The sequence below is a fragment of the Natator depressus genome, chromosome 11 (assembly GCF_965152275.1).
Source record: "Natator depressus isolate rNatDep1 chromosome 11, rNatDep2.hap1, whole genome shotgun sequence".
Classification (NCBI taxonomy): Eukaryota; Metazoa; Chordata; order Testudines; family Cheloniidae; genus Natator; species Natator depressus.
In genome coordinates this window covers 49,276,203-49,291,790 of record NC_134244.1, presented here as the reverse complement: position 1 = coordinate 49,291,790, position 15,588 = coordinate 49,276,203, and the positions used below count along the sequence as shown (strand labels likewise).

At 38.9% G+C, this 15,588-nt stretch overlaps 1 protein-coding gene across 1 annotated transcript in view; it reads right to left on the bottom strand.

The window, feature by feature from the left end:
- Positions 1–435: 435 nt before the first annotated feature.
- Positions 436–15,588, bottom strand: part of ITGAV (integrin subunit alpha V) — an 87,236-nt gene continuing 72,083 nt past the window's right edge. Inside the window, exons 26-30 of the mRNA XM_074967737.1 lie at positions 13,766–13,879; positions 8,489–8,602; positions 8,281–8,388; positions 6,566–6,688; positions 436–6,180 (exon numbers count right to left, since the gene is read on the bottom strand). Coding sequence (XP_074823838.1) covers positions 6,085–6,180; positions 6,566–6,688; positions 8,281–8,388; positions 8,489–8,602; positions 13,766–13,879 — 555 coding nt within the window. The 3' untranslated portion in view covers positions 436–6,084. The remainder of the gene's footprint in view (positions 6,181–6,565; positions 6,689–8,280; positions 8,389–8,488; positions 8,603–13,765; positions 13,880–15,588) is intronic.

Genomic DNA, 15,588 nt, shown 5'->3' with positions numbered 1-15,588 from the left:
TGCCCAAATAAATTTGTTAGTCTCTAAGGTGCCACAAGTACTCCTCTTATTTGTACTGCAGTCAACATGTCGTGGTCTTTAAAAGAAGCAGAACCGAGGGAACATTAAAGCCCTGACAATAGTACTACTCAGTGTGTAAAGGGAAGCACATGCATAAGTCTATGCAGGACTGGGTCAAAAGGTGCAACCTGACCACCTGAGCTGTATGTGTGTTCTATAGACACACAACCTTTGTGCAGACGCTGTGTCTTATCGAGCCAGTTGAAAAATGCCAAAAAAAAGTTTCCACTGAATTTCTGAATATCTACCAGTCTAAACTGGTTGAAAAATCAGCACCCACCCACATACAAATTCTTCTGAAATTTAGAAAAATTTCAGTTAGCTCTACTTCCTAAGTAAACATATATTCAGTCAAAAGAAAAATAATATGCACCCCTTTATTTTGTCCAGCAAAATATTTACAATCACCCAGAACATAAAGATGAATACAGTTAATTTGAAAACAATCCAAGAAATTAAATTGTCCTAATATGTACAACTAGAAAATTAAACACTCGTTCCCAGACTTTACACATTTAAGGAAAGGATAAAAAGTGACTGTTTTCCGTCAATAAAATAATGACCATGGAATCCTTGCAGATGTAACTTCCTGATATTGAGATATGCAAGATGTTTGTCATCCAGCAATGAGAGAAAATAGATTGCAACCAGCTTCTCTTTCCCCTTACTGCAGTAACAAATCCCCTTGTTGGAAGTGCAACTTCAGCTGAGAAAGTGACGTATGTGTTATGTGCACCTTTTAATACTCAGTGAATCCTTGTGGGCTGCAAGCAGCTACTCTGGAACTTTTCCACTGACTATTTTATATAACTTTTTAAAAGTGCATATTCCTTTGAAAGAATTCAGAGAAGATTTTTTTATTGAGGTATTTTATTCCAAAATTCTAATAATAATCAATCTAACATGTACAATCAGATTTTGAAAATCTGTTTATCCAATCATGAATATTTTAAATGATTTCTAAATGTAATTGAATACAGAGCTATACAAATATAACCCAATGAAATCATTTTTAATTGTAAGGTGTCAGTGGATTTCTGGGATTAAAAATGGACTTAAAAAGGAAAATAAGGCAGGCTTGCTAGCCATATCTGATGCTAATACAGTTCTGCCTGCTGCAATACACAATTTGTGTGATTTATATTTTAATAAAAATAAGATGGCTGAAAATGAATATTGCTCTCTTTAAATGTTCTGTAAGGCCCCTTGAAACCATTTTGTAACTGTTGAAAATATTTCCATTTGATTCATGAATATATTTATCAAACAGATAGGAACTCTAGTGGCCCAAATTGTGGCAGTCTTGTTAGTAAGTTAATTTTCTGCTTGTGCAGACAACATTGCACTAGCAAAATGCATGCAAAAACCAGTCTGTTATAAAATGAAGAATTAAATGTTACATTTTCAAAACAGCATTGTCATAACAAGTAAGTTTCCTTTATGGATCAGAAAGGGCCACTCAACTAATATTTTCATTGCAGTTTCTAATGTTATGTTAAATCTTTATTTATTTTGCAAAAGTCAAGGGTCAAGTTATTCAACCATAATGTAAAATATTTTTACAAGGACAATGCATTTAAACTTAGAGTTCCTTTGCTAGTATTAAAAAGTTTCAAATACCTTTTGAAAAAAATTACACTGAAATAAGAGGCACAAACATATGAAACAGTAGTAGCACTACAGACTCAAATACATTATTGTACAGTCACTCGTCAAATTTTCCACAATGGATTTAGAGAAAAACATTGTACCAAATCTCATTAACCCAAACCAATGAGTTAGCAACTGATAAACTTTAGAATATATACTCATTATGTCTGACCCAATGTGGGTGATCAAAACTCTTTCTACAGCATTCATGTATCAACTCAATTTAATACATTTGTTTTGTAAAAGGTTCTTAAAAATATTGACTACTGTAAGTCAACAAATGCTACATCACGTCTTAGGTCAGGCCTATTAAACTTAAAAACAACTTGGCAGTGAATTAGATCCGATTTTAATGTTATATTGCACATGAGAACTAAAATCTAGGGACTGAGTACCAAAAAGTTCAGATCCCAAGGAACTTCGAGAGCTCAGCATCTCCCAGGATTAGATCCTAAAGGGAACAAAAGGTTGCATTTCTTTGTGGTAGGAGTACACAGTACACAAAACTTGTTTCTCAGCTCTTGCATCAACAAGTGAAAGAAGCCCTTATCTCCCCACGGAAGTGACAAGGTCAGTGCACATTCTGCCACCTACCCATTCATTCTGGGCTGCTATTTTCCTATTACATAACCTTAATTCTTTCCCATTCACAGACAGCTGCATTGTACATGAGCAGCCCAACTGAAAGCCAACTGAAGTAAATGGAAAGTCTCCTGTTGAGTTCATAGGACTTTGGAACAGGCCCTACTCTGTAGTAAGACAGAGTTGACTAGATTTTGTCCATGCTAATGCTCCTCTCTGATGTGATTTGGTAGTGCTCAGTAGTGATACCCCATAGCTCCCTCTGGCATGAGCACTGGTTTTAAAATTTGAATCTTTCTCCCTCCTCCCCCCAAAATGGTCAAAATCTCTTTTAACCCCTCTGAAATAGTAGTGGACACTCCTAAAAAACTTCTTTAATGCATTTTTTGCTGTGTAAAGCTCTACACTTTCATAGCTATATATTAATAAAGTGAACATTTCAAAAGCACCAAGAATCCCCTAGTTCCAGCTGAAATACGTTCAAAAGATACCTATGAGAGTTCATTTTAACAAGGTTACAAGTATTCAAGGCTGGACACAATTTTAGGAATAACTAATACTAAAATCTCAGTTTGAATTTAAATCTTAGCTATACGTAAAGAGATATCAAAATTTTTAGTAAAGAAAGGAAATACAGTAGCAGACTTTCTTTAAAAGTATCAAAAGCATCAAGATCGTTTAGTCAATCATAAATTTAAAGGATAGAACTACAAGTCTAATATAGACATTTGTGAACATTTATAAAAGATTTTGACTTTTGATAGATATATATATATATCTATAGTTTGGCTTCCCACTTGTGCTTAACAACAATATATCTACTACTGAACTTTAATAGTGTTTCTTGAAAGACAAATTTAAACCTACAAGTGAGGTTACATCCTTACACCTCATGAATCTTGCCCAAGTATGGTACCAGACAATATAAATTTCTCAATATAAATCTTAACTTTTTAAGATACACCATAAAAAGCTGCAATAATGTAAGTTGGAGTACTTATATAAACTCATAAAAGATCTGGATTTTTTTAATTGCCCTCTTAGGCTAAATAATTTCACAAGTTGTTAGTGCATATACATGAATTTGGACTTATGAAGGGAGTTTCTCTGAAAAGAGGACTAAATAAGCTATCTGCCATATGATTTTATGCACAGCACTTGCTTCAGGGGCATTCATTGCATACAAAAATATCACATTTTCTTTATAAAAAAGTGGACATTATAAAACATTTGCTGTAAGAATACAAGTAGCGTTTGTAGGCCACTACGAAAACTATTATGACAGTAGAAAATATAAATTCTATAATCATCTTATTGCCAAATCTGAATTGTAAAAACAAAGACCTCAATTCAGGAAAGCATCCCTGTTCAAAATATCCCTTAAGCATATGCTTAACTTTAAGCATGTGCGTATGTGCTGTCCTGAACTGGGGGCTGTGTGCACAGTTGAATTCATGATGTAACCTGAACACTGCAGCTACGTTACTGTTTTCTAACAATGAAACTGGAGATTAGTGAATGTACAGGGATTTTAATCAAAGAGGGGAGGCAATTATTTGCTGTTATTCTTTAGCAGAACATAAGAAATACAAATAATTTCAAGAAATATTACTTTACGTAACTTAGTTCAGATGGAAGTTTCCATAGTTACAGCAGTTGTGCTGAAATGATACCTTTGTACCCTAAATGCCAAGAAATGACACGCTTTCGTGACCGTAAAATCAGGGGGTAGTTAATACTAATGTTAACACCCTGCCCAGATGAGCTGAGCTTTCCTGTGCTTTTCTCCATCTCCCCATAATGGCCTCAGTCCTGTGCTCATCCTTAGACAGGTGAGTTGTCCTACTGATTTCAAATCACTGTGGCTACTCACGTTCTTTAAGCACATACATGTTTGCAGAATCAGAGCCATGTTCTCTCTGCTGATAGTCTCTTCAACCTCTAGGCTTAGCCTAAGTTTCAGACTGGACCCAAAGAATCGAATGGTCCTTCTGTGTGCAGATTTCTCACTAACGTCAATGGGAATCTGGTGTGCAGTATAACTGCAGGATCAAGCCTTGACTGAAGCTGAATTTAATAAAAAAATCACTCCTGTCTCATCTTCAAACACATACAACAAGGCCATCTAGGGCATGTCTACTCTGCGTCTGGGATTCCCAGCCTGGGTCCACAAACTCAGGTTAGCAGGGTTTGCACAAGAACTGTGAAAACAGCTGTGTAAACGGGTCAGGTTGGAGCTTGGATTCTGAAGCCAGGGTGGGGTGGGGTGGGATGGGCTTAAGAGCCTGAATTCTGGACCACGATGCAAAATCAAAACATCTATTTTTAGAGTGCTAGCATGAGCTCCACTAGAGCAACTCTGTGGACCCAGGGTGGGAGGCTCACCCCAGATGTCTTGTGGACATGCCCCTAATGCCATGGGTCCTGATTCCTCCCTCTATGATTATAATAACAATACTATACAATTAAAGGCTGTGGGTAAAATCCATTACTTCAGTGAGGCCAGGGTTTCCATTATAAAGTAATTTCATTTAAACAGCTATCTAAAACAATATGTAAATGGATAAAAAAGCAAGCTGCCCAATACACAAATTAACCCCCTACTAACTTTGGACTTTCTCAGTAATAATGCAGATACAATAGTGGTTCAGCTAAGAAGAATGCAAAGAAGACTGAAAATCAGTCCTGGTTTTCCAAAAACCGGACATGAGGCAGAAATGAAAGTCTAAACAAGCTATTAACTTCAGGTAACTTGCGGCAAAAAGGTTCTCTGGTCATTTGGGGTATTTACAGTGGAGATGCTGCCCCAAGCAACCTAGAATACATGCCAAAGTGCTCTGTCCTTGCTGTTACTCTTAGAGCTCGTCAAATACAAAAGTTGCATCAGTTCAACTATCCTGGTATAGTTAAGTAGTATACCACCACTAGTGTGGACACAGTTACATTGGCATAAAGGAATTTATACTGGTATAGTTTATTTCTGTTTAGGAGGGTACTAAGCTATGCTGGTAGAAGGAACCTTTATATTGGTATAACAACATCCACACTAGGGTTTGTATCAGTGTAACTATATTGGGTTAAAAATACAGACCAAGACCTGTGGAGCACCATCTATGAAATCAAGAGGAGTGGGAGGGGAAGGAGAAAGGGTCCCATGGAGGCAGCTAACCCCCAACTCCTTACAGAAAGGGAGACCAGCATGCAGAAGAGATGGCAAATGGGAATGATCCTGCTGAATATTCCCATGTATACTTTTCTGGGGGAAATCATCAGCAAGAGTCTAAGGACAGAAAAGCTTTGCAATCAAGGCAGACTTGTAAAACAAGCTATACTCATTTTGTGCATCTAGCCACCGAGAGCTTGAAAATTAAGTGTAGTGTCTGAATGTAAATGTCCATCAACAGAGAACATACTAAATCTAGCAATTAACTATGAGAACTGCTGGTTTACAGAGCGTAAGTGAAATCTATGTAGCCGTTTGTACAACACTTGTCTGTGCATCAAAGAACAGTGTCTCCTGAAATTAGATTAGCAAAATCATGGCACTAAATATCGTGTATGTTTTTGACATCCAAATCAGTGCATATGCATTAGTCACATCTATTAATGTGATTAATACAGGGGAAGATTTAAATATATTGCTTTTAATCTGTAGTTAAGGCTATTCCCAATGCCAAAAGACATCAACAGTAGTGCAGTCATGGAGTGTCTGTTCCTTAAGAGGGAAATCAAAATTTGTAACCAAGATGCTGGCATTTTTACAGTTTCAATATGTTACAGATAAAACTCTTTTTAAGCTTCTGATGTTCCTTCGCCGTTTTCATGGGGTTGCAGCTGTTCTCTTTCTTGTTCTTCTTGAGGAGGTCGCACCCGTTTGAAGAACCCCATCTGTAATTTGGAGAATCACACGTATTTGGAAAGTGAGAGTCATGTCATTTACAAGCCATTTCTCACTGTGAGAGCGCTTAAGAAACAACCTAACTACTCAGTCACTTAGGTTTTCCTCCATACTCTCTAGTTTCAGCTCATCCGCTAAAACCAGGGAATCCTAACTGAAAAAGGAAACAGAGCCAAACAACAGCCCAGTCCTCCCACAAACACCAACCCTTATTGCAACTCCTCCCTTGCTCAACAACCCAGGATGAATGGATGGACTCTGCAGTTTACCCAATAGATAAACATATTCAGACTGTTTAGGACCAAATTACTAGTGTCATTTTCAGTGATGCATCAATAATGGACACCCCCGCCCCCCCGAAAGTATAATGCTTACCCTGTACATTACAAAGACTAGAACAGCCAGGAGCAATAATCCTGCTAGGACAGCCAAAATTATAACCCACACTGGCACTGGCATGGGCTGTGGTTGAATGCCCCAGGTGATATTTGTGGTAACCTAATGAAAAACACAACAGATCACATTTTATTAGGCAGTGGCATGAATGAGTTTGTCCATACAGTTTGTGACATACATATTTTGAACCGGTCATATTTAAAACACATCCTAATTCACCATGAATTAACATTTCTTTTGGATGAGATGGCACTTCTGTAAATTGATAGAGAATATATGATGGCAAAAAGGCTTTATCAGCCCGAGTTGGAAGTAGCCACATTATCCAAGACTATGAAAGCCTTTGTACCATACTAAATGCATATTCTGTATATGCTTGACATTTTACAGAAGAAGTGTGGTATCTCACAAATGTTTCACAGTTTTTAAAAGTATTTTTGGCATTTTATTTTAAAGTTAGGCACCCTCTCAATACCAAGAATCAAACCTTATAGGGCTTGGAAGGAGAGGAAAATTGGAACTAATATATTTTAGAAACCAGATACTGTATAAGAATGTCCTCTTCCAAATCCCTCTGTAAAAACTCTCTTTTGCTGTGATGCCTACAAAAATCTTGACAATGGTTAGAGAGCTGGTGAGCCGAGATCCCTGTTTGTCATGATGACCACTGCTTTCTAATTGTTTCTCCTCCTCTTTGTATCACTCTGTTGTCTACTGCTTTATACTTTGATTGTTAAGCTGTTTGGAGCAGAGCTCATCTTTTTGTTCTGCATTTGTACACTGCCTAGTGCAATAGAGTTCTGGTTCTTCACTGGGGCTGTTGGGCACGACTGCAGTACCAGATTATTATTATTAATTATTAGTAATAAAAATAGTAATAAATAATAATGTCAATTTTAAAGTTCAAACTCTCCCACTCCATGAGGACTAGAAAACTAAAGATTTCTACCATTCCTGGTTTTCTTATTGCACCAGTTTGGTCACAAGATATTGGACTTCACATCTGTCAATGGTGCAGGACTTAACACTGTCCATTCTGGGGTCTAGCAAGTGTAATGGGCATGGGTGGGGAGGGGAAGAAGGGAATATTTCTCTGGAAGAGTTAAAGGTGGGGGGGGAAGCCCTGTGACATGGTAGGTGTTGGAAAGCTTCTCTAAGCTTTGGAATATTAGCAGCAGTCCCAGCAGATAGATTAGTAGGCAAAAAGCAAGTGAAGCCATCAAAGACAAATGATAAATAGCATTTATCGCATATGTCTGCAGAATTGGGCTGTAAGATATGTTTGGTAGTACCACCACCAAGACATCAGTAAATTGTATTTCCCAATAAAGGACTAAATATAATCCTGAACATCAGAACAAGTTTTATAGGCTCTTTGAATGATTCAGGACTGTCAGTATGTAGACTGAATTGTATCTATTAACCAGGTCTATTTGCGCACAGTATTGTCAATATAGATATATGAAAGCCTACATGCCAAATGCTAGAATTCTAGTTTTCAGATTGCAAATGTTTGGTTTTATTCTTAATTTTATGTGTATAAATAATTTTAATATATAAAACTAAGAGTTAGTTAAAATTTAGTAGCATTATGAAGATGAATGTATGTGCTTCATTTTGACCATTCTATTTCTTATATTAATTTCAGCTGAATGTGCATTGGACCAAACCATGTTCAGACATAAATGACTTACTACTGTAGAATTATGGATATCTTCAAATGAAAGGTTCTTGTAAGGGAACTCTATGACATTGAATGAGGCTGATGACTTGAGTGAGTACGAATGATTCTGGTTTTCTTTCTGTGCATAAAAAACAAAATTGATTTTACATGCTGGATGTAAAAAGACTTTTCATGTTTCAGAAGCGGGGAGAGATTGTGAATTATTAATAGGCACTTACGTTCATAAAGGTCTGGGTCCAAAGGCGGGATTTTACATACAATATTGCACTCTTTCCCCTCTCTAGGCGGCCAACTTGGCAGACTATCTTTAAACATTCAGCAGTTCCACAGCCCTACGTGTGACAAGAGGAATGGTTACCTCACTGATGAAAATGCATTACTATGTCTACATTCAGTCTTAAAGACACAAATGACAGTACATCAATTGCTACACAGATAATTTCTATATGAAAATGTGCAATAAAAACTCCATAAATCACTCAAGTGACTAGGAAATCCATAGCGAAATTCCATAATTTTGCAATTAACAAACTCTATTGATTTAACCCAATTTTAAGGCCCCTTTGTACCATGATTACAATAACAGAATCATAGACTTTAAAGTCAGAAGGGACCATTATGATTGTCTAGTCTGACCTCCTGCACAACGCAGGCCACAGAATCTTACCCACCAACTCCTGTAACAAACCTCTAACCTATGTCTGAGCTACTAAAGTCCTCAAATCGTGGTTTAAAGACTTCAAGGTGCAGAGAATCCTCCAGCAAGTGACCCATGCTGCAGAGAAAGGCGAAAACCCCCCAGAGCCTCTGCCAATCTGCCCTGGAGGAAAATTCCTTCCCGACCCCAAATATGGCAATCAGCTAAACCCTGAGCATATGGACAAGACTCACCAGCCAAACACCCAGGAAAGAATTCTCTGTAGTAACTCAGATCCCACCCCATCTACCATCCCATCACAGGCCATATCTACCGCTAATAGGTGAAGATCAATTAATTGCCAAAATTAGGCTACCCCATCATATCATCTCTTCCACAAACCTATCAAGCTTAGTCTTGAAGCCAAATATGTCTTTTGCTCCCACTGCTTCCCTTGGAAGGCTGTTCCAGAACTTCACCCCTCTGGTGGTTAGAAACCTTCGTCTAATTTCAAGTCTAAACTTCCTGATGGCCAGTTTATATCCATTTGTTCTTGTGTACACATTGGTACTGAGCTTAAATAATTCTTCTCCCTCTGTGGTCTTTATCCCTTTGATATATTTATAGAGAGCAATCATATCTCCCCTCAGCCTTTGTTTAGTTAGGCTAAACAAGCGAAGCTCCTTGAGTCTCCTTCCATAAGACAGGTTTTCCATTCCTCGGATCATCCTAGTAGCCCTTCTCTGTACCTGTTCCAGTTTGAATTCATCTCTCTTAAACATGGGAGACCAGAACTGCACACAATATTCCAGATGAGGTCTCACCAGTGCCTTGTATAATGGTACTAACACCTCCTTATCTCTATTGGAAATGTTTGATGGCAATTCCAGGATATGCATTACAGATATATACTTTAGTAAGATATGTGCTGATCTGAACTCTCACTGAATGTTGGAGTTTGTAATTGTTCAGTGTGTGAATTAGAAAGGTTACATATTGCTACAAAATATGGTACATTGTACCTGATGTATTCTCAGTTACAGATTTACATAGCATTGTATTTCACAGTTGGGTATCACAAACTCATGATGCAATATAATTATTGTTACAGAAGACTGTGCAACATGTAAAGGCCAAATTCCATTATTTAAGATAAATACCCTTAAACGAGAAGCACAAATCCTTCCAGAATGTAGTATCCTCCAATCCCAGAGAACATACCAAAAAAATTATTTCAAATAGAAATTATTCCTGTTAATATGATAACTGACTAGACTGCTTTACTTTCTCTCTTTGTTCTAGAAACTGTGGAAGTTTTGGCTTCTCATTTTATTGTGTACCGTGTGCCAAATAACTGCACAACCTAAGGGCTTCAGTGTTGTTGCCCTTCATACAAAGGTCATAGAGGTTTTAGAAAAAGATTTATGCCAAAGATTCCACCTGCTGTATCAGACACCGATGAAACATTGGGGGGAGGGATAGCTCAGTGGTTTGAGCATTGGCCTGCTAAACCTAGGGTTGTGAGTTCAATCCTTGAGGGGGCCATTTAGGGATCTGGGGCAAAAATTGGGGATTGGTCCTGCTTTGAGCAGGGGGTTGGACTAGATGACCTCCTGAGGTCGCTTCCAACCCTGATATTCTATGATTCTATGATTCTGCTGCTGCATTGTTGATAAACTGAACAAAAGGCCTTCAGTAAGGGAGAGTGACCCTGTGACACTCTATACCTTGAGGGAGCGCCCTGTAACCCCCATGTTCCTCATCTCATATTTGTGAGATTGCAAATAAAGCATGCCATGTGAGATATCAGGGGATCTGCTGAAACCCATTGTTCCATCTAAATATGTGCATCATTAATGCATATAAAATTATAAGAATTGTGTTGCATGTTTTTCACTAAAATATGCTGTGGGTTTGGGAAGTGCCCAGATACTAGCTCTCCAGAGACAATGACAAGGGAGGTAACCAACGCCCAGTTGGGTGCAGAACACACACCACCAGCCTTTGTCCAGCAGAGGACTTACAATTCAATGACATGCTTGGACTACCACACATGCCTGGGCTTGTGTTCTCCAAGCACAGGGATTAAGGGTATAAAACAGAACACAGGGGGACCATGCTTCACCTTTTCTCCTCCCCCTATGCTGCAAGCAATAAGGACACTCCAAAGACTGAAGACTCCAACAGAGAAGACTGGTCCAGGTTTTAAGGGTGAAAGCTGCATACTATGAATTGCAATATCCAGTGGGATGAGAAAAACTGTTTAACCTAGATGTTGCCCAGTCTAATAGGATTGAGAGTTTAGACTGCGTGTTTATATTTTATTTTATTTTATTTTATTTTATTTTGGTAACCACTCTGACCTTTTGTCTATCTTTTGTAGTCAATAAACTAGTTTTACTGTTTATCTTTACCAGTGAGTTTGCCTGAAGTGTTTGGTAAATCTGCTCAGGTTGACAAAGGCTGGTGTATAACCACTTTCCATTGATGAAGTGGTGAACCAATTAATAAACTTGCATTGCTCAAGAAAGGGTCTTGAGCAGTGCAAGACGGTATATTCCTGAGGTACAAGGCTGGGAGGATTTGGCTAGTGCCTTTCCCTGTGTGATTCATGAGTGGCTCTGGGAGGATTCATGCTATCTAGCTGGGTGAGGAGCTCCACATGCTGTTGTGCTTAGCGATAACAGTGCCTGGAGGGGTTTGCTGCTTGTCACTAGCAAAGCATTGTGAGAGACAGCCCAGGGTAGAGAGTTAAGGGGGCACAGCAGTCCCAAGCTGCACCCCAGGGATCCCGTCACAGTCCCTTATCTGTAAATAATGCCAAGGAAATTCAGAGTTTGGCTGGCTTTTCTAACCTGGATTAAACATTTCTATTTTCCACTAGCATCCTATTAACTAATGGGATTAGATCATCAACAGTTCCTGAAAGAGGAACAAAACAAGGCTGCCTCTTTTCCCCTTCATTTTTGACGTGACATTCAGAACTGTAGCTATGCTTATACAATACCATTTGGATGCAACCATCACCCTGCCTTGGAGGGAAAGAGTAGAAGATAAAAACGTAAACTGGCAGCATATTCTTGTCACTCAGAAACTGTCTCTCCTTGATTTAACCTGTCTCAGAGTTGTTTGAAACACTGAGTTATTCAACAAGCTAGTGAATCAATTGAAATATTTCACATATAATAAATCTCAGATGTTAGAGACTGAAGAAATCTACTGTATTGTATCATCTATAATAGGTGCTGTTAAAATTCACTATTTGCTATTCTGCAGTACCTCCTCTTCTAATTAGGGGAAGCTATTGGGGTTATTGCAGACCATGCAAGTTGCATTTTAAATGGAACCTACCTGTAATCAGTCTTCCTGAAAATGCTAAAATACAGACTCCAGATATAGGATGTAATTTTTGGTGGTTAGAGAGTCCAACCAAGCCATTAGGAAGGCTGGGCAAAGGCAGCTACTCTTAAGAAAGGAGTGTTTGGCAACTGGAGGTATAGGAGTTTGGAGCTCTTATGTGGAGAAGAATCAGACTGTTAGATCTTGACTCTTTTTCCCCCCCAATCAGATAATCCCCATTTTCTCCTTCACAGACCCACTCCCCACCACATAGGATGCAGGTACATTTTAATCCTTTTCTTTTTCCTCTCCCCACCAAGGCCTTATAGCAAATAATCCTGGGATTGTGATATTGCAAATAAAGCATGCCATGTGAGGTTTCAGGGGATCTGCTGAAACCCACTGTGTTCGGGTGGCTCTGCCTTGATGCTGGCCTCTTGAGCAGAGCACCAATCCCAGAACTCCCACCACTTCTCTCAGGCAGATCCAGCAGACTGCCCTTCCCAAAGGTCTGACAAATTCATTCCACAGAAATGGGGAGAAATTCACTGTCCATTTCTGCCGTCTCAGGGTTACAAGTGCTGTACAAACACTAGGTAGACACGGTCCCTGCCCCAGCCAATTAAAGACAAGGAACAAGAACCGAGCATAACAAACAAGAGAAAGAAAAGGGAAGGGATGGAAGGAAGACATGGGTGACAGCAACAACAGGTGGATACACAGCTTGATGGTTCCAAACCATTGAAACATTTTTTAGAATTATCCTTTCTAAAGAGTCCTCATTAAACCATAACCACCCCCCACCCTGGATTCCCTTTACATTTGCTCCCTCACCTACTAGATAAAGTGGACTCACTACATTATTACTATATTATTACTTTTTCCTCCTTTTGCAGAGTCGATCCCCCAAATCCCTCTATCTAGCACTACTGGCCCTTTTCAAAGAGAAACGTAGATGATCCCCACACTTCCTGTGAATAATGGGTCCCCTTGGGAGCTGAGAGGCCACAAGAGTTCAGAAATTTTCCCACTCCCTGCTGTTATCCAGAAAACAGGGACAGGTCCCTGCAAACATCAGGAGCAGGAGGGCAGAAAGTCCATTGGTCAGTTAGGCGGAGTATGCTCTGATGTCACTGCAATCCAGGGCTGTGAAGATGCCCCCAGGGTTCATCCAGTCATTATACCCCTCCTTAGTTACCCCAATTTCTCACACCTCCCCCATCCAACTGTCAATCTCCCAACTCCACAGAAAAGCATAGTCTATGGAGACCCTGATGTTGAAAAAGGCCTCAACTCAATTCCCATGCCTGCAAATAACTGTGGGCACAAATGCATTCAGACATCTAACTAATTGATTGCATAATTAGCTATGTTCCACTAAAAATGGAAAAAACAAGGCCCTAGATTATCAAATGCATTTTTCCTTTATAAAACTATTTCCACAGTTTTCATCTCTTCATTAAAAGAGCAAAAGATGACATCTGAAATATATTGGTTCAAGAGCTACTACAGCGCTTACCAAAGTATGTACATCTCCTTCAATGGCAGTTATATCTCTTCGATTTATATGGTGATCACGATTATCTTCATCCCTAAGTGTTTCATTCTTCTCATCTGCTTTAGGAACTGAAATCTAAGGTTACATCAAGAAAAACATAAATAATAAACAATATCTAATATAAGAACATAATGGCCATACTGGGTCAGACCAAAGGTCCACCCAGCCCAGTATCCTGTCTACTGACAGTGGCCAATGCCAGGTGCTCCAGAGGGAGTGAACCTAACAGTGATCTCTCTCCTGCCATCCATCTGCACTCTCTGACAAACAGAGGCTAGGGACACCATTCCTTACCCATCCTGGCTAATAACCATTAATGGACTTAACTGGATAAATTCATGGAGGTTCTCTTTTAAACTCTGTTAAAGTCCTAGCCTTCACAACCTCCTCAGGCAAGGAGTTCCACAGGTTGACTGTGTGCTGAGTGAAGAAGAACGTCCTTTTATTTGGTTTAAACCTGCCACCCATTAATTTCATTTGTTGGCCCCTAGTTCTTATATTATGGGAACAAGTAAATTACTTTTCCTTATTCACTTTTCCCACACCACTCATGATTTTATATACCTCTATCATATCCCCCCATAGTCTCCTCTTTTCCAAGCTGAAAAGTCCTGGCCTCTTTAATCTCTCCTCATATGGGACCCGTTCCAAACCCCTAATAATTTTAGTTGCTCTTTTCTGAACCTTTTCTAATGCCAGTATATCTTTTTTGAGATGAGGGGACCACATCTGAACGCAGTATTCAAGATGTGGGCATACCATGGATTTATATAAGGGCAATAAGATATTCTCCGTCTTATTCTCTATACCTTTTTTAATGATTCCTAACATCCCGTTTGCTTTTCTGACTGCCGCTGCACACTGCATGGACGTCTTCAGAGAACTATCCATGGTGACTCCAAGATCTCTCTCCTGATTAGTTGTAGCTAAATTAGCCCCCATCATATTGTATGTATAGTTGGGATATTTTTTCCAATTTGCATTACTTTACATTTATCCACATTAAATTTCATTTGCCATTTTGTTGCCCAGTCACTTAGTTTTGTGAGATCTTTTTGAAGTTCTTCACGGTCTGCTTTGGTCTTAACTATCTTGAGCAGTTTAGTATCATCAGCAAACTTTGCCACCTCACTTTTTACCTCTTTCTCCAGATCATTTATGAATAAGTTGAATAGGATTGGTCCTAGGACTGACCCTTGGGGAACACCACGAGTTACCCCTCTCCATTCTGAAAATTTAATATAGCATCTTCTATCCTAAAGGATCTTAGGATGCTTTACAAACGACCAAATACATATACAAAAATAACTTCACAGAAGCAATCACCTCTGGAGTAGAACATAGCAACATTTTAACTGCGGAGAGCAACATTCCACCACAGTTTAGTATAGGAATGCAAGAACACTGCCACATACTACTGGGAATGCTGGGGAATTTTAAGTAGACAAAAGTGATTACCTAAAAAGAACTTGTCTAGGACGCAAGGCTAATACCCCTACTCTTGGAAAATGTGATTTGAGATCTTTAAGAACTACTACTAATGATTAGACTTAAGAGCGTGCAGAAATTGGGTTACAAGCCAACAGCTAGCCAAACTACTTTGACCGGGTCATTCACATGTTTTTTGCTTTGTTGTTATTGCTGTTTCTGAGTTCTAGAGAAAGCAAAAAGAAGTGATTTTGCAAATGGATTCCTTGAAATCAGGGATAATTTTGTTGCTATGTCATTGCAACATAGACATAAACATATCAATTGCATAGCAAAACCATTTAATAAACTCAAAT